General features: G+C 39.2%; 1 protein-coding gene across 1 annotated transcript in view; it reads left to right on the top strand.

Annotated features, from left to right (window-relative positions):
• Positions 1-810: 810 nt before the first annotated feature.
• The window catches only part of CLSPN (claspin), a 29604-nt gene continuing 6796 nt past the window's right edge, over positions 811-23618 (top strand). The window contains exons 1-17 of the mRNA XM_090269097.1: positions 811-913; positions 5343-5451; positions 5961-6409; positions 7017-7175; positions 7839-7916; positions 8243-8315; positions 9109-9217; positions 9395-9975; positions 12573-12764; positions 15098-15345; positions 16288-16451; positions 16547-16611; positions 17133-17332; positions 17661-17815; positions 19987-20213; positions 20982-21093; positions 23430-23502. Coding sequence (XP_090125223.1) covers positions 890-913; positions 5343-5451; positions 5961-6409; positions 7017-7175; positions 7839-7916; positions 8243-8315; positions 9109-9217; positions 9395-9975; positions 12573-12764; positions 15098-15345; positions 16288-16451; positions 16547-16611; positions 17133-17332; positions 17661-17815; positions 19987-20213; positions 20982-21093; positions 23430-23502 — 3018 coding nt within the window. The 5' untranslated portion in view covers positions 811-889. The remainder of the gene's footprint in view (positions 914-5342; positions 5452-5960; positions 6410-7016; positions 7176-7838; positions 7917-8242; positions 8316-9108; positions 9218-9394; positions 9976-12572; positions 12765-15097; positions 15346-16287; positions 16452-16546; positions 16612-17132; positions 17333-17660; positions 17816-19986; positions 20214-20981; positions 21094-23429; positions 23503-23618) is intronic.

Here is a 23618-nt window from a genome sequence, read left to right as displayed (position 1 = left end):
AGTGGGGGAGAAGTCAGCCTTGCCTAAATAGAGCAAGATGAGGAAAGACAGAACGGACCTGGAGGGGCAAAAAGATAGCAACTAGCGCAGTGACAAGGGAGTAGAATTGTCTGGTATTGGTCTGATTGCTACCTTTTATTCTTTTTCCCTTCTTATCTAAAGAGCCTAGGAGTGGGATGAGTCGGTGTTTTCTGCATCATCGAATTAATCGTAAATAGAATTATAAAGATTATCCGAGGATATTCTTCAGTATCTGAGCTGCCCACAAAGTTTTTCTTTTCTTTTTCTTTTTTTTTTTCTTGATGTTCACTGGTATGTGCCATGTACAAGAAGAAGCAGGTAAGATGTAGCTGCTTCAGGGATGGAGGTCCTGGAGGAAATCCTCCCGGGCACTGGAATCTAGTACAGGACAAGGATGCCCTCTGGTGCTCAGGGGTTTTCTCACAGCTTCTTGCCTGAAGCAGAAACTTCTTAAATTGTTGCTTGATGGAAGCTATAGCGTTATGGCAAGGGTCAAAAGTCAAAGACCATCACTTAAAAGATACCGTCTTTCATGGCCAGAGGGCCCGACACCCCAGCGGCCAGAACACCTCTAGCCTCAAGCAAGTTCAGTTGACAAGAGGAGCCGCGACCCGCCAACCCAAACCACATTACACTTGTTGGACTGGCCGAAGACGCCTTGTGATTGGTAGGACGGCGTGGGGGTGTGGCCCTATGTAGAAAGCCGCTTCTGGATTGGTGCAAATCGTCGAGGGCCGGACCTCCACTCGGGGTAGGCGCGAAAGCTCCAAAGTCGCTGCTGCACTGGAGACGGCGGGAGCAGCTGAGCAGCGGTTGAAAAAACCGAGACGTGTTTCGTCCCGAGAGACGCGCTGGCGAGGCTGGAGTCATGACAGGCGAAGTGGCTTCTGAGGTGAGTTCGTGCACAGGGCTCCATCCGTGGTTGCGGAGGTCGGGCTCCGGGGGGTGAGGTGGGGCAGGGGTTGATCCCCTACTGAATGGGTTTCAGAGAGTCGAGGACTACAGCTCCCGGCATGCACCGGGCGGCTTGGCCTCACGGCTCAGAGAGACAGACCCACCAGCACCAACAACCCCGGCCCCGGGATCTCGCGGTCCAGTCTCAGTACTGGGCTTCCCGCGCCTCGGTCTCCTTAGCCGTCTTGCTCCTGGTTTTTGCGGCGCGCGCAGCGGGCAGACCAGCTCCTCCTCAGCGTGCCCCGCCCGCTCTTTCTTTGGCGCGTTTCCTGCCGTGCGAGTTCTTCCTCTTACAGCTTCCCAAAAGAGAGGAAGGCCCAAGCCAAGCCGGGCTGCTGGGATGCAGGGCAGTATTCTCTGTAAATGGACGGCGGGGTTTAAGGGAGTTCGTAACTGGGTCTGGAAGAGGCCTGTGAGGTCATCGCGTGGGGCCCTGAGAAGGGGATGTACCAGTCTCGGGGCCTCACGGATGGTGGCTTGCTAGGCTAGCTGGCGGAATGGGGCATAGAAACTATAATACTTCTGTTTCCAGCCCAGTGTTCTTGTCTGGGGGGGATAAGTGTGAGATACTTACTCTCCTTGGGAGCATAATTTAGGGAGATGCCAAAAAACTCAGTAATCAAGATGATATTTTAAAGCAACATTTAAAAAATAAAAATTAACACAAACTCCTATCCCCATGACTTGATATTGAATAAAATATCAAACTTTTAACTAAAGACAAGATTTGACCCTGCGGTTGCACTACTTAGCCTCACTCTCCTCACCCAAGTCCTGGCTCTGGTTTCAATAAAACTTTTATTTACAAAAGCAAGCCACTGCCCTCATGAACTTCAGTTTGCCAGTGTGAGTTTTAAGAAAAATATTGCATGTTTTTAAAAAATTATCTTGATTACTAAATATTTTGAGACCTTCTTTTCTCTCCTTGTTCCTGGTCCTGTCTTTTATCTGTTGTTGGTACTGCTGCAAACTGTCTAGAATAAAGTGATTAACAACATCTCGTATTTGAGCTGTGTCATAACCTACATACACTCAGTTTAGGGATCCACGAACAGAACTAATAGCCTTACTGCTTTGGATTGTTGGGAGGACCATCAGCACATACATGATTATCCTCAGCAATTATTCAGTACATGTTATCTTTGATTATTATTTTAATAATTATACCAAGTATTGAAATCAATTTAATAGTTGTTGGAGAAGCTGTTGGCATGAGGCCATGTGCCCTATTACATAACACATGTTAATATTTTCCCCCTTATTAAGTTGAGTCAGAGCCCTAAGAACACCAAGGAGGTTGGAGATCTGGCATCTGAGGCAACTTGGTCACTTAGATGTTTTTACTTGTGACTTTTTTGTTTGGAAATTTTCAAATATACAAATGTAGAAGGGCTGGTGACCCTGGCTGGTTTGGCTCAGTGGATTGAGCGTCGGCCTGCGAGCTAAGTGTCGCTGGTTCGATCTTCCAGTCAGGGCACATCAGAGAAGGAAAACTCTGACTCCAAAAATCCTCCGCTGCCTTGCGGCATACCTCTTCAGGGGAAAGGCTAAGGGAGTAAACCCCGACAGAAAATCCGGAGCCGGAGTCCCTAAGGCGGTTTGACGTTGTAGTCAACACTGGCAACTCCTGCGGCGCACCTGAAGCCAAGCTGTATTGACTCCGTCTTTCCCTTGGACCCTTCAGCTGCGAAGAGAGGGGGGGTCTGCTGCATGGGCAACAGCAGACCCTCCATATCACCCTGTCCAGGCTCTGTAGCTTCAGCTTCACTGGAGAGGACACTCCAGTGTCATCGCAAGATGTCGATTCAACACGGGAGGAGACAGATACCGTGTCACTCCCGAGTCGGACTGCACAGCCATTCTCGGCGGTGCAGATAGACTCTTAAGAAGCTACACCATCGTCTCTCGAGACAGACGGCTGCCGACGACGAGAAGGGCTGGTATAATAAACCCATATCTAACTTCAACATTTTCAAATCATGCCAATCTTATTTCATTTTTACCCCCACCCGTTCCCCCTCACTGGATTATTTGGAAGCAGTTCTAGACATTTCATCCACAAATATTTTATTATGCATCTCTAAAAGGTAATGGCTTTCCATAAAAGATAACCACAATATTATTACAACATCTAAAAAATTCAGAATTATTGTTTAATATTAAAATCTAGTCAGTATGCAGAAGTATTCAGATTTCCTTTACTCGTATATATACTTTCAGTTTGTTTGAATTAAGATCCAAAGAAAGTGTACACATTGCAATTGTTGACATGTGTTTGTATGTATATATCTTAACTTTATAAGTCCCCCTCCCTCTCTTGTTTTCTTCAGATTATTGTTAAAGAAACCACTTAGGGTGGGGACAGATAGAAGAGGGCAAAGGGGAGGGGGATAAATGATGACAGGAGGAGACTTGGCTTTGGGTAGTAACCACAATATTGCACAATATACATATAGTGTTTTACAGAATCGTACATTTGAAACCTACATAATTTTATTAACCAATGTCACTCCAATAAATTCAGTTTAAAAAAGAAACTACATCGGTTGTCTTACAGAGTGTCCCACAACTGTATTGCATCTCTATGATATTATTTAACATGTCATTTGAATACACTGAGTAACAGTTCATACCGAAAAAGAATAATAAATTCTTGATTGTTTTCATTTATTTACCATTACAGAAGTCCCTCCGTGGGTTATCAGCAGGGAAGGGGAAGGGGGAGAAGGGGGGGAAAGTACAGGGATTAAGAAGCCATAATTGGTAGGAACAAAATAGACGGGGATATTAAGAATAGTATAGGAAAGAGTAAAGCCAAAGAACTTCCATGCATGACATTAACTAAGAGAGGTGGGAGTGCTGGAGGGGAGCAAAGAAAAAAATTGGGACAACTGTAACAGTATAATCAATAAAATATACTTTTTAAAAAAGCCCTTCCTTATCTGCAGGGATATGTTCCAAGACCCCCAGTGGATGCTTGAAACTGCATATAGTACCTAACCCTATATATACTCTGTTTTTTCCCTATACATACCTATGATAAAGTTTAATTTATAAGTTATGCATAATAAGAGATTAACAACAACAATAATAAAATAGAACAATTACAACAACATACTATATTAAAAGTCATGTGAATGTGGTCTCTCTCAAAATATCTTACTTAACCAACCCTGGTTATATTGCAACAAATGGCTGGTTGTCACTTGTTTCAAGGGATCCCTTGCTGAAGTCTCCGTATGGGCTCAATGCTTTCTGGCACAACAGATTGCCATCAGTCAGAACACATTTTCTGTTCATGTCTTCCACCCACAAATTTAATGCCTTTTTCATCTTATCTAAGCACTTATGATGCCATGGCCATAACTTTTGCAATTTGAAGTACAACAGCAAAACTAACATGAATTTATTTTTCCTTCTTTGCTATTTCACAGATAGAAGATTCATTTTTACTGTAATCTTAGCAACCTCAGCATATAATTTTTTTCTTTCTCCTTATTAAGCAAAGAACTTTGACCTTTTCACTTAAAGGAAGCACTTTATGGCTCCTCTTTGTCATATCTGAATTGCCAGCATCAATACTCCTATGCCATTAAGTAAAATAAGGGTTACTTGAACCCAAGCATTGTGATACCATGCCAGTTGGTCTGATAACCGAGGCCGCTACTAAATGACTAACAACAGGTGGATAGTATATACAGCATGCATACACTGAGCAAAGGGATGATTCATGTCCTGAGTGTGACAAAGTGGGATGGTGTAAGATTTCATCATGCTACTCAGAATGGCATGCAATTTAAAACTTATGAATTGTTTATTGAATTGTTTACTTCTGGCATTTTCCATTTAATATTTTCTGACCATGGTTCGCCATGGGTAACTAAAATTATGGGAAGTGAAACTGTGGATAAGGGGGAACTACCGTACTCACTATACAGAGTTGGTCCTATAGAATCCTTCAAATGTGAACAATGATTTTTTTTTGTTTTTTGTTGTCCTGGAATTCCTTTTTTTTTCTTTTTTAAATATTTTATTTATTTATTTTTAGAGACGGGGAGAAAAGGAGAAAGAAAGGGAGAGAAATATCAATGTATGAGAAAAACAGATTGGTTGCCTCTCATATGCCCCGATCTGGGGACCTGGCTGGGAATCTAACAAGGGACCCTTCAGTTTGCAGGCCAACGCTCAATCCACTGAGCCACACCAGCCAGGGCTGTCCAGGAATTCTTAATGTCATCCCTTCATTGAACCATTGAATTTATTTTTTTCCTTATTTCAGCCTGATGATCCCATAATGATTTGTGTATCATTATATACTTAGAGCTTGTCACCTGTTGGTTAATGCAAAGTATATTCTTATTTTCTAGATTCACCTAGAAGTCAGTGATCCAAAACTTATCTTACAAGAAGTAGTAGATAGTCCTCCAGAGAGTGGACAGGACAGCTGTGAAACAACTGGGCTCTTGAGTGAAAGAGGTTTGTAATATTACTTTTGTTTTTAGGAATAGAATGTGGGGCCTGGAATGTAAGTAGATTGGATTAATTTCATTATTCTCTTGATTTATTAAATTATTAATGCCCAACTTTATTGTTTGTTTTATTCATTATAAAAGCAAAATAATAGTGCTTGTACCCTTTTGAAAATAATTATTTCTATAATATTATTGAAAGTGTAAAATGTCTAGAAGCTACCACATTGCATGGTTGAATACATTCATTATATAATAAAAGGATGTTTAACACCTGCCAGAAGGATTAAAACAACTTTTCCCACTGTAAAGATACATAATTACATTTCTTAGACATTTTTCCAGAGAAAATGTTTTTCAAATATATTTTTAGATGTGCTTTGCTACAATCAGTTCTTAGTGGTAGTTACATAATTTTCCAGGACATATATTACTTGGATAATCAGATATATTTAGTGGGACTAGGAGAAAGGCCAGATGACAGTGGACCTCTCAAAGACATTGTGTTTCCCTCAGATTCAGATGAGGAGATATTTGGGAGTAAGAAATTGAAAAGCAGGAAGGTGCTACAAGACAGTGATACTGAAAGAGAAGACACAGATGGCTCTCCAGAGAAAACTACCTATGACAGTGTGGAAGAGGAAAATAAAGAGAACTTTTATGCTGGAAGAAATGGGAAAGTCAGAAGGATTTACAAAACTCTGGCAGGCAGTGATGAAAGTGACATCGAGGAATCTTTGTACCAGGAGAATCTTGAAACCCAAGTGACATCTTCCTTAGAGCTGAGCCTCCAGCTTGAAAATTCTGTGGACTTTACAGCTGACAGAAAGATTTACAGAAAACCCATAAGTGATAAAGAAAGAACTGGAGGAAAAGCAAAAGTAAAATCAAAGAGAAGACTTGAGAAAGAGGAAAGAAAGATGGAAAAAATTAGGCGGCTAAAAAAGAAGGAAACAAAAAATGAGGTACATTTTAAAGACCAATTTGCTATTTCTAAGGCAGATTAACATTTTGGAAAAGGCTGATTTTAGTTCTTGAGGTTTTTCTGCACTCAGTATAGCTTTGAGTTGATTGTTTTTGCATTACTAGTAATGAGGTATGTGATTCAAAATTCAGTCTCATTCTCCTTTTCAGATACATGGAGGACACGTCCAAAAACTTGGGTTTCTGGTTTTCTTTGTGAGCATATGGGGTAATTCTCTGCTGCTTCTGATCTGATGAAATTTAAATTTCAAAGAAGGATTTTTCAGTGCCTTCATTAGTCAGAAGTCTTATTTGCTAATTAGAAAAGCCATCCTCAAGTTTTATAAATTAGTTGCTTAATATGTATTTAGTTGACTTTTTAAAAACATTTACTGTCTTTTAGTTAGTTTTGGACAGTTGCATAAAATCACAGCACAGACTTCAAGGGATGACTGTGGGTTAGGAACTAGTGAGTATGTTCTAGAATGTCACATTTGTCTGTTGATGAAACATGGGCTTTTTCTGGCCTGATCCAAATTGCTTTATGATGTTGTGAAATATTGGTTTTTGAAATGATTGTAATTTGCTTTTCCTTTATGGATTATCCAGGAAGAAATGAAACAGCCATTTAATGATAGTGGTTGTCTTCTTGTGGACGAAGACCTTTTTGAAACTGGGTTGGAGGAGGAAAATAACTCTCCATTGGAAGATGAAGAATCGTTAGAATCCATAAGAGCAGCTGTGAAAAACAAAGTAAAAAAGCACAAGGCAAGTAAAAGATTATTGCAATAAAAGCTAACCTGTTGCTCCTAACCTTTGCCTTATTTTCTGATACATTATTGGAACGTTACTTTTTTTTTCAACTGAAAAAAAACACATGTCAATTGATTTAAGTTTTTCAGCTGTTAACTTTGGAATCACAGTACAAGTGACAGACATGCTAGCTTGTTTGGAAACTAGTATTTTGATTGCCTTCTTGGAAATGCTGGGGAAAAAATAAGATACTTTATGTCGTGTAAGAAGAAGATAAATAATGGGGCAGAGATGTAAATTTTATAATCATGTGGCCTCTAAGAAAAGAACCAATAGGGTTTCAGGAAGGTTATCAAAGCATTGTTGTCCTGAGTATTTGGGAGCATAATTATTTTTCCTAAGATTATCTTTAGCTGCCTACTAGTCATTGTCTCTCCTTAGGGAAAGATGTAATACAGAGGTATAAGAAATGAGGGCCCAAACTCCATTTGAGACATCTAATTTGTTTTCTAGGCATTATAGTGTGCTATGTTTAAAATTTTCTATTTGATAATTATTGATATATTATTAATGTAATATGATGTAATGTTGGAGCACAAAAGCCATCTTTGAGTAAGCAACACTCTCTTATTTTAGTTTCATTTTTGTCCATATTAATTAGCTTATAATATTTTTTAGAAAAAGCAACTGTCTTTGGAGAGCGGGGTTTCTACATTTGAAGAAGAAAGTGAGTTATCAAAAGGCACCGGGAGGAAGGTAAGGTAGAGCCCTGTACTGTATAGTTCTCATGTTGGCCTCTCCCTAGGAGATTTTGAATTTCGCAGGGATAAATATTTTATCATGTTTATCATTTTTTCCTGGTACCCAAGATAATGCTTTGTACATAGTAAGGACATAAATATGGATTGGATTGAATTAATTCTATGTGACTTGCAAATACAAGTAAATGAACTCCTTGGGGTTTATATTGTGTTGAGTTTATTTGTGCTTGCTATTACCACTCCATCTTTGTTTGGAGAGAGCAAACTCTCTTTCTGAATATCTATAGCGTTAATGTAGTCTCACTTTTTGTTTTCTTTAAGGAAAGGAAGGCAGCCAAGTTAAGTAAGGAAGCATTAAAAAAACTGCATAGTGAGACTCAGCGCCTTATTCGAGGTAATGCAAATCAGTACAGTAAACTTTAAGGCAAATCACAGTATTTCTTTGTAAGCTCAATTTAGATGTTGGGGATTTTTGTTAACATTCCTAATATGAATTGGGTTATAATATCAAGTTTAAAATTGATCTTGGTTGATGGCTATTGTTCTGAAGCCCCTGGGACATTACTACAAAGTGAAGAAGTTTTCAGAGCTGTAGCAGTGATAAGGAGGGAGGGTTTTGTTTTGTTTTGTTTTAATTGTTTTCTATGAGCCAGCTGCATCAGGATCCCTTTGGGAACTTTACAAATATGTAAATTCTTAGGCTCCACAGAGAATCTGATTCAATAGGCTATTGAATGTGGCCCAAGGATCTGTATTTTTAGATTATTTACTTATTTTTGGAGAGAGGAGAAGGGATGGAGAAAGAAAGGGAGACAAACACCAATGTGTGGTTGCCTCTCATGCGCACCCAACCAGGGATCTGGCCTGCAACCCAGGCACATGCCCTGACTGGGAATTGAACTGGCGACCCTTTTGTTCAGAGGCTGGCACTCAGTCCACTGAGCCACACCAGCCAGGGCAAGAATCTGTATTCTTAAAAAACTTTCTGGACCAGTTTGATTTCACAGCTAGGTTAAAAGCCTCTGGTCTTCAGGGAGTTCTTTTTACATAGATCCTGTCTTTATTAAAGCCAGGATTGCTTTCTGTTTCTGGTGATGGTTTTGGCTGTACTGGTTAGTTAACTGAATATGAAGTGACATTTCAGAATATATAGTATATAGATTTGCTTGTTTTGTCTCATTTTATAGAGTCTGCACTTAATCTTCCATACCATGTGCCTGAGAATAAAACCATTCACGATTTCTACAAACGTAAACCCCGGCCCACTTGCCAGGGAAATGCCATGGCGCTACTGAAGTAAGATCCCTCTTTCCTGTGATTATAATTTTCATAAACATTGCATTTTGTAGTGAACAAGAAGTTCAGATTCCTTAAACTATTAAAACTGATTTAACTGATTTATTCTTTGCTAATGGATGAGACTATTTCCCATTTAGGATAATTTTCAACTCTAGCTCATTTCCCCTTTTCTAGGTCGTCGAAGTATCAGTTAAGCCATCACAAAGAAGTCATAGACACTGCAAAGACAAGTGAGATGAAGAGTGACCGTCACAGCAAAGATTCTGAGCCCACAACAGGTGCAGGATATGAAAGGGAAACTAATGCACTCCCTTCAGTTTCAAAGGAACCCCAGATAACCACTGGGTCAGATGAGTATAGTAGTAAAGATTTGATGGGAAGTGCAGAGCTAGAAGTTCAGGAGAAACACGAGCAGAGTGATGTTAGACTTTTACCTAGGGACAGCTCAGTGGCACAGCAGGAATCCAGCTTCCTTGGGGACAAGGACAATGACGAGCACCAAACTGGAGGGCTTGTGACACCTGAATCTGATGCCCTGGAAGGAGAAGAAGGCCTGCAAAAAACAGAAGAAGCAGATGAGAAGCTGGAAGAGACCAGGCAGCAAACTAAATCAGCAGCAGCTGTGCCATCTGAAAAAATGAGGAAGTTCACTCTGGATAGACTTAAGCAACTGGGAGTAGATGTTTCCGTTAAACCTCGGCTGGGTGCTGATGAAGACTCCTTTGTGATACTTGAAGAACCTGAAACCAACAGAGGTAATCTTTTGAATTGTGGAGAGCCTATCCAGAGTGATTTATTCTGGAAGCTTTCAATTATATGCCACTTTGGAGGACAGGGAACACAGGAAAAACCAATAACCCCACATGATTTATTCTATGGATATACAGGCACACCGCATTTTTTTGCATGTGGCCTTATTGCACTTCAGATGTTACATTTTTTTTTACAAATTGAAGGCAGGGTCCTCCACCAACAAAAAGATTATGACTCATTTTATTGCAACACTTACTATATCCCTGTGGTCTGGAACCAAACCTCACCTATGCCTGTACCAGAGATGGGTAGAATCCCATTTAGGTAAATTTGGCAGTGTGTCAGAATATTTGAAACCTTCTTTAAGATGGAAGCCTATTGATAGGTTAATATACAAAAGGGGTACATTGCTATTATAATGTGGTATGACATTCATAAAAGCATTACTATTCAGTTTTTCACAATTAAAGAGAAATATTTTGGTTCAGGAAATTGCCTGCAAAACTGATTTTATTTTTTTAAACTTATTCAACAAATATTAAACATGCAAGATGCTATATGGCATACCAAGGAAAATCTGACATTTATTCTACACTTAAGCTGCTTACACTGTAGTCGGGAAGATAAGTATGCAAGAGAGAAAGTAGCAAGTGACATCTTTTATAACAAACATTATTACTGATAATTGGAAAAAATTAAATAATGTGAAGAAAAGGGAAACGTTTTCTTTACTGAAAGAAACATTTAGAATGAAGTGCAATTGGAGTTCAGAGGAGGGATAAGTTTCTTCTAATAGGTAGTTAAAGGAAGGCTTGAAGAGAGGTGGATGCAATTTCTTGTTCACTGCCTTCCCCTTTATACTTCGAGTAGGGTCTTCTGGCTTGTTCCCTGCTCTATCCTTAGTGCTTCCACAGTGGATAATACATTGTAGGCATTCATATTTATTGAATGAATGAATGATTCTTCAAAACAGTATTACCACATTAGGTAAACTTCCTGGCTCATAGGATTGGGTGTCACCTCTGCATTGAAGCAGTGTGGAATGATAATTATAGCAAGACTAAAGTCTGAATCTAGATTATGCTACTTACTGTTTAACCTTGAGTATACTGTTGGCCTATCTAAGCCATCTTCAAAAAAATGAAAAAATAGCACTCTCTGGTTCACAAGGCTCTTATAAGGATTTGATGAAATTATGCATACAATTAGGTAGCATAAAGAAGCACTCAAATAGTGCCTGCTACTTTTACTAGTATTATTAGTGAAAATTAATACATCAAGACTTACTAAACAGTTTATGGTTGGCAAGTGCTGTCTGCCACAGTATTTGGTGTGTAAAATACGCTCAGTGAGTCTTTGTTGATTGAATGGGTGGACTTTGGAAGTGGAGAGGACATCTTTGGAAGGCACAGAAAAAATGCTACATATTGGGAGGTTGTGTAAATCAGTTTGACCAGAGCAGATGGTGGGGTGGAAAATTTGTGTAACAGAACTAGCATAGCTTCATTAGCCAAGAAGTGTAGGAATAAGCTGTTGCCTAGAACATGGAGGGAAAGTTTTGTTATGTTGGACTGGAAGTTATCTAAACAGTTCCAGACTAAGAGATGGGAAAGAAATATTTTTTGAGTACTTACTATACTAGACACTGTTAAATTTTGTTGTATGGGACCAGAAGTCAAACTAAACAGTCCTGTACAGGAAAGGAAAGAAACCTATTTTTGAGTATCTAATATGTAGATTTTGTATTAGTTGTCTTTATGCAAGTTGGCTGTGTGGTTCAGGAGCATCCCTATAAGTGGAATTTCCTTTCTCATTGTACTAAGAATAACAGCTTCATCAAAAAACTTTTCCAGGTCTGTTGCTGAGGTACATCACTTACTGGATTGTTATCATTTTCTTTTTTCTATTTTTTAATTTACCTGGCCCATATTTAGTAAGATTTCTAATAAATAAATGTTCAAAATAGGGCATTTTTTGAAGGGAGATTGAAACCAATGAAAAATGAAGCCCTTGAATAATATGAGTTATGGTATATTTTTTTCTGTCATTTGATACTTTTTTTTTAATCCAAAAATATGTTTATTGATGTTTAGTTTTATTTTTTTAGAAAGAGAGGAAAGGAAAGAGAAAAACATTGATGTGAGAGAGAAACATCTATCATTTGCTTCTCGTACATGCCCCTACTGGGGACTGAACCTGCAACCTAGGTATGTGCCCTGACCAGGAATCAAACCCGCAACCTTTTGGTGCACGGGAAGAGGGAAGACGCTCCAACCAACTGAGCCCCCCAGCCAGGGCCATTTGATACTTTTTTATAAAAGAATTGTACATATTTAGAAACTCCAGTTGTAAATTTCTACCCTAAAATGATTTTTAAAGTATATTAAGGAAGAACAGGCAGCAGTTCATTAGTTTGGGTTAAGTTACATAAAATAAAACAGTTGTTCATAGCAAAGGAGTGTTTGGTGTTTCTTTGTGTGTTTTTTTTCTCCCTACAACTTTGTTGAGCTTAAAAAACTTAGCTTATAATTCCTAACTCAAATCTTAAAGGAGAGTTTGAGCATGGCAAACTGACATACTGGTTGCCACTTGGGTTTAGAACTGGAAGCCTTGAAGCAGCGTTTCTGGAAGCATGCTAATCCAGCAGCCAAACCCAGGGCTGATCAGAAGGTAAACGTGAACATTGTCGTGAAAGATGTGGGCACTGATGGAAAGGAAGAGCTGAAGGCTGATGTGGTGCCTGTGACTTTGGCAGCTGAGAAGCTGGATGGAATAAGCCACACAAAACCAGGTATTTGAGTTTACTTTATTATTATTATTATTATTATTATTATTATTATTATTTTGCTTTGCGCTTTGTACTCTGGCAGGTCTTTATGGCTACTCACAACCCAATAGTGAAAGTTAGAGTCATTTTTCTTGGAGACTTTGGAGAGGGGACAGTAGTACCTCTAGTGTGATTCACATGTAACATTGCCTAGAGGTGTGGGATGGGTAAGATGACTTTAGTCCTTAACATAGCCTTTGTCTTATTTTAAAGCTTTTATTTTTATTTTTAGAGAGAGGGAAAGTGAGGTGAAAGAGAGGGAGAGAAACATCAATGTGAGAGAGAAACATTGATTGGTTTCCTCTCACACACCCCCAGCTGGGGACCTGGCCTGCAACCCAGGCATGTGCCCTGACCGGGAATCAAACCGGCCCTTTCAGTTTGCAGGCCAGTGCTCAATCCACTGAGCTGCACCAACAAGGGCCCTTTATCTTATTTGAAAAAGCTAACTATCCATTGTAGAAAATGTATGAAAAAATGAACAAAAACTTCTACAGTCCTCTCTCAAAGATAACTTCTATAACCATATTGTGTATCTGTCCTTTTAAACTCTTCTTACACATACACATGTATATATGTGTATGTTTTTTTTCTAAAGCAAAATAATGTGATTATACCATTCTGCTTTGTAATCTGCTTTTTTGTTTTAACAATGTGTTAGGGACAGGTCTGTTGTTTCCACTCCCACTTTGAAAATATGGGTAATGTGTCACATAGAAAAAATATAAAACACTGAAGAAAGAGTATAAAATGAAAAATTAGTCTTCCCAAGAGCAACTGTTAACAATTTTTTTTTTGTTCTAGAAAAATTCATATGCATATACCATTGTGTGTGTGTGTTAGAGAGAGAGAGAGAGAGACTAATACTTATTCTCTGCCAGGCATTGCTCTAGGTGCTTTAGAGTAAATAGCATTAGTATCCTTATTTCATATATGTGGACATGATATACAAAGCATGTAAATAACTTTCTCAAGTGCTAGAACCATTAACCTAATCCAGACTACCTAACTCCTAAATTCAGATACACAGTTATGTTGCTTTTGAGGGTTTCTTTAACAGCTGCATAATATTTCATTGTATGAGTATAACATGATTTGTTTAACCATACTACTATTAATGTACATATTGTTTGTTCCAGTTTTGGCATTTCATACATTGTACATCCTAGTATGAGATATATGTATGTTGGTATATCTGGTTGCAAAATTCCTTACAGTGGAATCAAGTTTTGATATATATCATTCCATTGTTCTTAAAAATAGTTGCACCAATTTATACTCAGTTACAGTGTATAAAAGTTCCTGTTTCCTCCTCTTAATTCATATTATCAAACCTAATCTTTGCCAAATATATCAAAAATGATGTCATTATTTTGATTTGTAGCTCTTTAATTAGAAGTAAGGTTAAATATTTTTAACTTGTTTATTAACAATATATTCAGTCCTGGCTGGTGTGGCTCAGTTGGTTGGAGTGTTGTCCTATGACCAAAAGGTTGCAGGTTTGATTCCTGGTCAGGGCACGTTATCTAGGTTGCTGGTTCGATCTCTGGTCTGGGTGCATCTGGAGGCAATCAATCAATACTTCTCTCTCACATTAATATTTCTCTTTCTCCTTTTCTCTCTCCCTTCCTGTCTCTCTAAAATCAATGAAAAAATGTCCTTGGGTGAGGATGAAAAACAAAAAACCCAATATATTCATTTTTCTGTGAACTCTCAGTTCATATCCTTTGTCCATATTCCTCTTGATTGTTTCTCTTTAAAAATAAAAAATAGATAAATCTATCAATGTTTTCCTTAATGCTTCTGAGCCAGAGATTTTTATTTTTAATTGATTTTTTTTTTAAGAGAAAGAGGAAGGGAGAAAGAAAGAAACATCAATTTGCTGTTCCCCTTATTGGTGCATTCATTGGTTGATTCTTGTATGTGCCCTGACCAGGGATCAAACAGGCAGCCTTGCTGTATCAGCACGATGCTGTAACCAACTGAGCTACTTGGCCAGGGCCTGCCTGGAGATTTTTGAAGTCCAACTCCTGCCCCCTTTTTTTGCCCTTTTAATCATTTTATAATCTCTGTGTGGTATATTATCCCAGGGTGTAGAACATAATTCTGCAAGTTCTTTTTTACACTTGAATTCATAATCCCCATTTGTTCAAGTAACAAAAGCATAGAGTACTAAGGTCTCTGCCTTTCCTTTTGGAATGTGACTAGAACACACTTCCATCATTGTTGTACACTTCCATTACCGTAGTGTGTAGTCAGTCATTCTGTCTAAAGCATGTCTTCATATTTCTGTTCAGGTGAAAAGCTTCAGATACTGAAAGCTAAACTGCAGGAAGCAATGAAACTCCGAAGGTTTGAGGAACGCCAAAAGCGCCTGGCATTGTTTAAATTAGATAATGAAGATGGATTTGAAGAAGAGGAGGAAGAGGAAGAAATGACTGATGAGTCTGAGGAAGATGGAGAAGGGGAGGAAGAGGAAGAAGAGGAGAAAGAGGAAGAAGAGAAAGGAGAAGAAGAGGAAGAGGAGGAAGAAGACAATCAAGAGGTTTCTGGCAATTATGTAATTTTGTTACTTGGGCATGATGAATAAGGCAAGGGCAAGAATCAGATTTGAATAGGAGTATAATAAGCGTGTTCAGTTGTCTAAGAGGTTTTAGTGGCAGAGATGAAAGTCGCTAGTTCATATGTCCCTCTATCTTAGTGCATTCAGTTCAGTTGGCACCATTGAGTACCTGCAGGTCACAGAGCCATGGCTTGTGTTAGTTTACAGAATGTAATATAGTGCTATAATGTGAAATGGCTTTGCATGAACAGGGACTTTTATCTTTGTTGTTTATTAGGTTTCTCTATTCAGAATAAAAAATGGTTTTAACCTTGGCCACGTTGAGACCTGGAATCACCTCTCAGGCAGGCAGAGACCTTCCTGAGTTAATTGCATTCTAAGTTGAGAAGGGTATTTGTAGAGGGGCCTCTTTCCCTTGTTCCGTGGTATTGTTTTCCATGAGGGAACATAGATGGTGATAGGATTTTTTGTATTAGAAAAAAGAAAAGCTTCCTGGTCAAGTGACTTTGCTGGAGTCCCTTGAAAGAGTTAGTTAATATTTAACCTGGGGAAAGAAAAAAATGAAAGCAATGGCTGAATGGGTAGCACGTCACAGTCTGTGGTAGGTTTGAGGTCAGTAGTTGTCCTGCAATCTCAGGCTAATCATTTTAACCTCTTGTTGCCTCAATAAATGATCATTCCAGTTATCTTTCATAGTCTTGTAGCAATTTTGGGAAGGTAAAAAATAAAACAAGTATGAAAGAGCTCTAAAAGTGTCATTGAAAATTATGCTATCAATAATGGTGGGATTGAACTTCCTTTAGGTTTACCTTTTCAGATACAAATTGTGACTAAGCCACCCATGTTTTAGGCTAACAATGTTTTTGCTTGGTGTTTGTTTTTTTTGACATATATTATTTCATTTTGGGGTGGTGTGATTGATAGAGTGCAGAATTCCTTCTCAGTAATGAAGAAATAGAAACTAAAGATGAGAAAGAAATGGACAAAGAAAATAATGATGACAGTAGTGAAATTGGCAAGTCTGTTGTCAAGCCTCTCTCATCAGATTCTTCCGTACTTCTATTTAAAGACAACTCTTCCAGGATGGGGTAAGTAATTCTCTCTAAAAGGGATAAGATACCCTTGGATTTGCCCCCTAGTAAGAAGCAGAGATACTCAAACAATTTACCTTCTTATTTTGTAGTTACTTTCCTAGTGAAGAAAAATCAGAAACAGATGAAAACTCAGGCAGAAGGCCTACCAAACTGGGTAAGTAGTGACTCTTAGGCAGAACTTGACTTTTCTTTGATCTTTCAGCTTTGATCCTTAAGGACTACGATTCTGTAACATTCCATTTTTTGAACCCTAGTGGGCTTTTGCAGTCCTACATGTCGCAATGAAAGCAATTTATGAATTAGTATATTCTACTTGGTCCAGTTTTTAAAAACTTATATGACGTCTCTTTATGGCTGACCATGGACATCTAATAGGTCTGTAGTGAGAATGTGTTGATTGTGTGAACCATGAAACATTTCTATGTAGATCAAAGGGAGATGTATAAGTGATCAGATAATGGAGAGAGTGATCAGAGGCATTAGTAGTGATAAGCCTTGATTATATAATGCTATCTTAGTACTGTAATTTACCTCTACCTTAATGTTCTGGAACATATAATTTGAGAGATTTGCCTATGAATGTTACACCACATCTTCATTCTCAATCTGTTTTTCCTAAACAAATCCACTTTATTTCTGGAATCACACACTTAAAAGTTACTTCTCTTTCTTTAGATGAAGATGATTCATGCTCATTGCTAACAAAGGAGAGCAGCCACAATAGCAGCTTTGAGTTGATTGGCTCCACAATTCCATCCTATCAGCCTTGCAACAGACAAATAGGCCTTGGGACTGGTTTTATCCCTACAGCAACAGGATTCAGATCTCCTTCTCCTGGGCTATTTCGAGCCAGTTTGGTTAGCTCAGCATCTAAGGTAAGATGGTAATGATTTCTGATCTCCTCCTCCTTTTGCTTCCCACAGTGCTAAAGAAAGTGTGTCTAAGCCAACCAACTCCTACCACATTATGGATGTTCAGTTTAAAAATCCATCTCCTTTGTGTATTAAAAACAAGCTTCATCCAATAGTCTTACTTTCTTGGAGATATTGTTCTTTATGCTTCTCTTGGTTATGCATCGTCCTCCTCAATTGCAATTGCCTGAGAGTAGATTAAATATTGCAAATAGTAGCTTCTGTTGTTGTCATGACAGTGAATGACATTTGTAAACTGTTATGTTTTTGTTTGATTTTATTTTGGTGCCAGAGTTCAGGAAAGCTGTCTGAGCCTTCACTTCCCATAGAGGATTCCCAGGATCTGTATAACGCCTCCCCAGAGCCTAAGACGCTTTTCCTAGGAGCAGGAGACTTCCAGTTCTGTTTAGAAGATGACACTCAAAGCCAACTGTTGGATGCAGATGGGTAGGTAGTTTTATGTTTCTGTGGGTGAGATGGTGCTGGGTTCTGCTTAATTTTGTTTAAAAATAAAGTGAGCTTCTGTCACTCCATCTGTGCTTTCTCTTCTGAGAAAGAAAAGGTGTACAGACCATTAGTATCACATTCTACAACTTTGAACCAAGTCTCTTCAGAAAATAAAATATAAATAGCCCTTGTTTATATCCTTCGATCTTTACCTTATTTGAAATGCATATGAGGGGGGACCCAAAAAAATTGAGTTTATTTATAAAAAGTGTGTATTCTTACATATTTAAACCTCAGTCACCTTTGAAGTACTTTCCATTTGATGTAAAACACCTATCTAGATGTTTTTTCCACTGTTCAAAACAGTTTTTGAACTTGCTGGTTTTGATGCCTTTTAGTGCTTCTGCCATGTTTTGTTTCACCTCTTTCACATCAGCAAAATGTTTCCCTTTAAGGACTTTTTCCATCCAGGGAAACAAAAAAAAAAGTCGCTCAGAGTGAGATCAGGTGAATAGGGAGGGTGGGACATGGGGTTCATGCTGTTTTTGGTCAAAAACTGCTGAGCTCTCAGAGTGGTGGGGGCAGATGTGTTCGTAAATCACCCATCATGAAATGGGCAAACACTTAAAGAGTCTTCAAAAAAAGTTCACTGAAGCTGAACACAGCTTCTCACAACACCACCAGTTGGTACACTGATAGAGATTGGTTTCCTAGAACACTCACCTAGTTGGGGAAGCCTGTACCACGAGAGGCCTTCCCTCAAGAAGATAATTCCGGTTTTTTGGGGGGTCCCCCCTTATAGCTCTTGTAAAAGCATCAAATTTCCATATATTCCTCCTTCTATGTTATGATTGTTGGGTGGAATTGAGAATTGACAGGCCTATCCTGGCTGGGTAGCTCAGTTGGTTAGAGCATCATCCTGATATGCCAGGGTTACAAGTTCAATCTCCAGCTAGGGCACATACAAGAATCAACCAATGAATGTATAAATAAGTGGAACAATAAATTGGCGTTTCTTTTTCTTTCTCTCTCTCAAACCGATAAATAAATTAAAAGAAAAAGAATCGATAGACCCATGGCACATTACATGGGACATAACACCAAGCCCTACTCTAGCTTCATCTGAAACCAAAATTATCCTTTACCTTTTACCTTTATTTATTTATTTTTTTAAAGAGAGTAAAGATTTTATTTACTCTCCATAAAGGAGAGGGGCATGGTTTGGAGAGATACACCAGCATTGAGGGGTGGGGGCTTTGAGCTCTTGTTAAATTATAATTGAATTATAAAAGGCTGGGGGGATGCTGTGGTGAGGCCCCTGGGCTGTTGGGGGTGTTATGTTATCTTCTGTCTGTGGCAGTAGGGGGTGGTTAGTCACATTCTCTTCTTGCTTTCAAGTAATTTCCAATCACATTGTTCTAGGGAAAAAAACAAGTTTTCTTATATCGATCATTGGCCATGCAGTGCGGTAAGGGGGATGCTATCCACAGAGTCTAGAGAGATGGAAAAGGATTAGAATCCTCTCTCCAAACCTCACAGAGACAGGGTTGGGGAGTTAAGCCTGGGTCAAGCTTCTGCTTCCCACTGCTCCCCTAGTTGCAAGTCTCGAGAGGCAGAGGAGAGGGAGAAATACAGAATGTCCCCATACGGGCCACCAAAATGTTAGGGTGGTTGGTGATGTGGGCTGTGAAAGAATTCACAAAGAGAAGAAAGTGTAGAGAGGAAAGATTTTATTCACTCTCCAAGAAAGGAGAGCGACATAGTGTGGAGAGATAAGACCAGCCTACCTTTTTTAAAAATTGAATTTATTGGGGTGAAATAGGTTAATAAAATCATATTGGTTTCTGGTATATAGTTCTGGAATACATCATCTGTATATTGTATTGTGTTCACCACCCCAAATCAAGTGTCCTTCCATCACCATTTATCCCCTCTTTACCCTGTTCTACTTCCCCCCACCCCCCTTTACCCTTTACCTTTTGAATTACATTAATTCTTTCGTAAAACCTCCCCCTCCCTCTTTAGATTATCACAAGGCAAAAGGTTGAATCTTTTTTCTTCTGGTTTGGGATTCAGCTTCTAACTTTGGTATTGGAAATGAGTTGAGTTTTCCCCTGACTACTTTCTTTTTTTCCCTAGAGCGTTTCTTACACTCTTTACTGTGCTTATAGGTTCTTAAATGTTAGAAACCACAGGAATCAGTACCAGGCTTTGAAGCCTCGATTGCCATTGGCCAGTATGGATGAGAATGCCATGGATGCCAACATGGATGAGCTGCTGGATTTGTGTACTGGGAAATTCACATCTCAGGCTGAGAAAGCTCTGCCCAGGAAAAGCGACAAGAAAGAGAACATGGAGGAACTTCTGAATCTTTGTTCAGGAAAATTCACCTCTCAGGGTAAATGTCCAACAAAGTGCATTAGGCTCACCACAGCCACATAAGTCAGTATCCTTGAAAAGAAGCCCCTTACTCTTGGGGGAAAAGTTTACAAAGAACAGGGTGTGATGGATTCTTGCATGTAGATTGAATTCACTGCTTAGTTCCCTGACATTTAGAGCCCTTACTTTCTTGGGGCGGTCAAGTGTCGACTTAAGATTGCTCTTAATATTTGTGCAAAGCTTTGAAAAATGTCTGGTGTGTAGTAAATTTCATGTAAGTGTTAATTTATTATTCCTACCTGTATACCCCCTCTCTTCCCTGAAACTCCTGCTAGAATGTAAGCTCTGTGGGAGTTGGGTTCTTTGTTTTGTTCACTGCTGTATCCCTGGCACATAGTAAGCACTCAGTAAGGATTTGTTGAATGAATGAATAGCTGGTGAGTTCTTTTTGGCAAGTGTACCTTAGAACTGTATGAAACTGGTATGTCTTTATTTTACTTTTTAAATAGTTTTAAAACTTTATTTTTAGAGGGGAAGGGAAGGGGAGAGAGAGGGAGAGAAACATCCATGTGTGAGACCAACATCAATTGGTTGCCCTTTGAACGCCCCCCGACTGGGGACTTGGCCCTCAATCCAGGCATGTGCCCTGACCCTTTGGTCTATGGAGCACCGCCCAACCCACTGAGTCACACTAGTGAGGGCAAGCTGGCATGTCTTTAGGTGGCTGGGAAAAGAGGATAAAGCCGTTACTTCTTCGTGACAAGTCTTTTTCTTTGTTGTGATGTAGATGACTCCATTCCGGCACCATCAGAGTTAAATAAGCAGGAGAAGGAGAGCAGTGTGGGTGATCCAATGGAAGAAGCGCTTGCTCTTTGTTCAGGTTCTTTCCCAACAGACCGGTAAGTCTCGGTGATTGGTGGAAACTTGGGAAGACCTGGTCTTCTGATAAAATTTTGGAGTCAGGTTCTCTGGGCTTAGCAATAACGGGCCGTCTTAGGGGCTTCATATCCTGTCTGAGAGCATTGCAATGGGCCTGAGTCTCATATTAGCATGTAAGTAAACTATCATTCTTTCATTTAGTTGGTGGGGAATAGGGTAAAAAAAAAAAAAAAAAGCCAAATATTAGCACATGAGAGTGCTCAGCATCACTAATAATTAGGGAAGTGCAAATCAAAATCACAATAAGATACTACTCCACACCCATTATAATGGCTACTATCGGTAACAGGAGCTACAGCTCTACCTGGGACGCAGAGGCAACCAAACACAGGAGCCTGTCAGAATGAGGAGACAGAAGTATGGCCCAAAATGGGGAACGGATCAAGGTTCCAGTGGGAGAACTAAGCGACGAGGAGATAGCCAACCTAACATACGCAGAATTCAAAACACTGGTGATAAAGATGATCACAGGCTTGACAGATATGCTTGGGTACGGCAAACGCATAAGGGAAGAAGTGAAGGCTATGCTAAGTGAAACAAAGGAAAATCCACACAAAACCAATGGTAAAGGGAAGGAAAGTGGGGTTCAAATCAATGATTTGGAACATAAAGAAGAAAAAAACAGTCAACCAATGCAGAATGAGGAAGCAAGAATTGAAAAAAATGAGGAAAACCTCCCAAATTTTGTGAAGGAGATGGACATACAGGTCCGGGAGGGACAGAGGGTCCCAGGCAAGCTGGACCCAGAGGGGACAACACCAGGACGCATCATGATTGAGATGCCAAAGGTGAAAGATAAAGAGAGAGTCCTGGGGGCAGCAAGAGAGAGGTGGAGAGTTACCTACAGGGGGGGTGCCTATAGGACTATCAGCTGATTTCTCAGAGGACACTTTGCAGACAGAAAGGGACTGGCAAGCAGTATTCAGTGTGATGAAAGGCAAAACCTGCAACCAGGATTACTCTATCCAGCAAAGCTATCATTTGGAATGGAAGAGCAGATGAAGTGCTTCCCAGACAAGGTGAAGCTAAAGGAGTTCATCATCACCAAGCCATTATTATATGAAATGTCAAAGTGACTTACTTAAGAAAAAGAAGATCAAAACTATGAACACTAAAATGACAACAAACTCACAACTATCAACAACTTAATCTAAAAAGTAAAAACAAAATCCAACTAAGCAAACCAGAATAGGAACAGAATCATAGGTATGGGGATCATTTGGAGGGTTACCAGCTGGGAGTGGAGAGGGAGAGAAATGAGGATATATGGTGCAGGGACTAAGAAGCATAATTGGTACATACAAAATAGACAGGGAAAAGTTAAGAAAATAAAGGAAAGGATGAAGCCGAAGAACTTATATGCGCGACCCATGGATATGAACTAAGGGGGATGGTATTGCTGGAGGGAAGGGGGGTACTGGGCAGAGGGGAGCAAAGGGGAAAAAATTGGAACTACTGTAACAACATAATAAAATATACTTAAAAAAAAGATTGGCTACTATCAAAAAAACAAAATAACAAGTGTTGGTGGGGATCTAGAGAAACTGGAATCTTTGTGCTTTGTTTGTAGGAATGTAAAAATAAGGTGCTATGGAAAACAAAATGGCAGTTTCTCAAAAAAATTCAAAACAATATGATTCAGCAGTTCCACTTTTGGTTTTATATACAAAGAAGGTAAAAACAGGGACTCAGATATTTGTATCCCATGTTCATCGCAGCATTATTTTTAATAGTCAAAAGATGGAAGCAACCCAAGTAGATACAAAATGTGTTGTCTATATGTATATCTACATACACCACGGAATATTATTCAGCCTTAAAAAGGAAGGAAATTGTGATAAATGCTAGAACATGAGGACATTGTGCCAAGTGAACTAAGCCAATCACAAAAATACAACTACTCCATGATTCCAGTGATATGAGGTACTTAGCACAGTAAAATTCATAGAGACAGAAAGTATAATAGAATGATGGTTGCCAGGGGCTGGGGGTAGGGAGGAATGAGGAGTCATTGTTTAAAGGATATAGAGTTTCAGTTTTGCGAGATGAAAAGAATTCTGGAGGTTAGTTGCACAGCAATGTGAATATATTTAGCACTAGTGAACTGTACTCTTAAAAATGGTTAATATGGTAAATTTTATGTTCTGTGTATTGTATCACAATTAAAAATTTTTTTTAAAGGCACGGTATCTTGTTTCCTGTTTCTTAAAGAGATTGTTGGTACAAATGAGATATTTCCAATTCCTGTAGCTTGTTTGCAACACCTTATCTATTGATTTGTGGATTTGTATTTAAGGGAAGAAGAAGGTGAAGAGGAGGAATTTGGAGACTTTCAGCTTGTCCAAAATGATGAGTTTGACAGCGATGAGGTGAGTTTGAAGGGAACAGAGTAATCATCACTGAACTTTGTGACTTGTTACTTTATGTTTTGTTTTCCTAGTTTGAGTTCTTGAAAATTTTAAGTTTGGCATCTTATCAAAAGCAG

Source organism: Furipterus horrens, unplaced genomic scaffold (assembly GCF_987537825.1).
Source record: "Furipterus horrens unplaced genomic scaffold, mFurHor1.1.pri manual_scaffold_3, whole genome shotgun sequence".
Taxonomy (NCBI): domain Eukaryota; kingdom Metazoa; phylum Chordata; class Mammalia; order Chiroptera; family Furipteridae; genus Furipterus; species Furipterus horrens.
The sequence above is the reverse complement of the archived record's forward strand: the minus strand, read 5'-3'. Positions and strand labels throughout refer to the sequence as shown.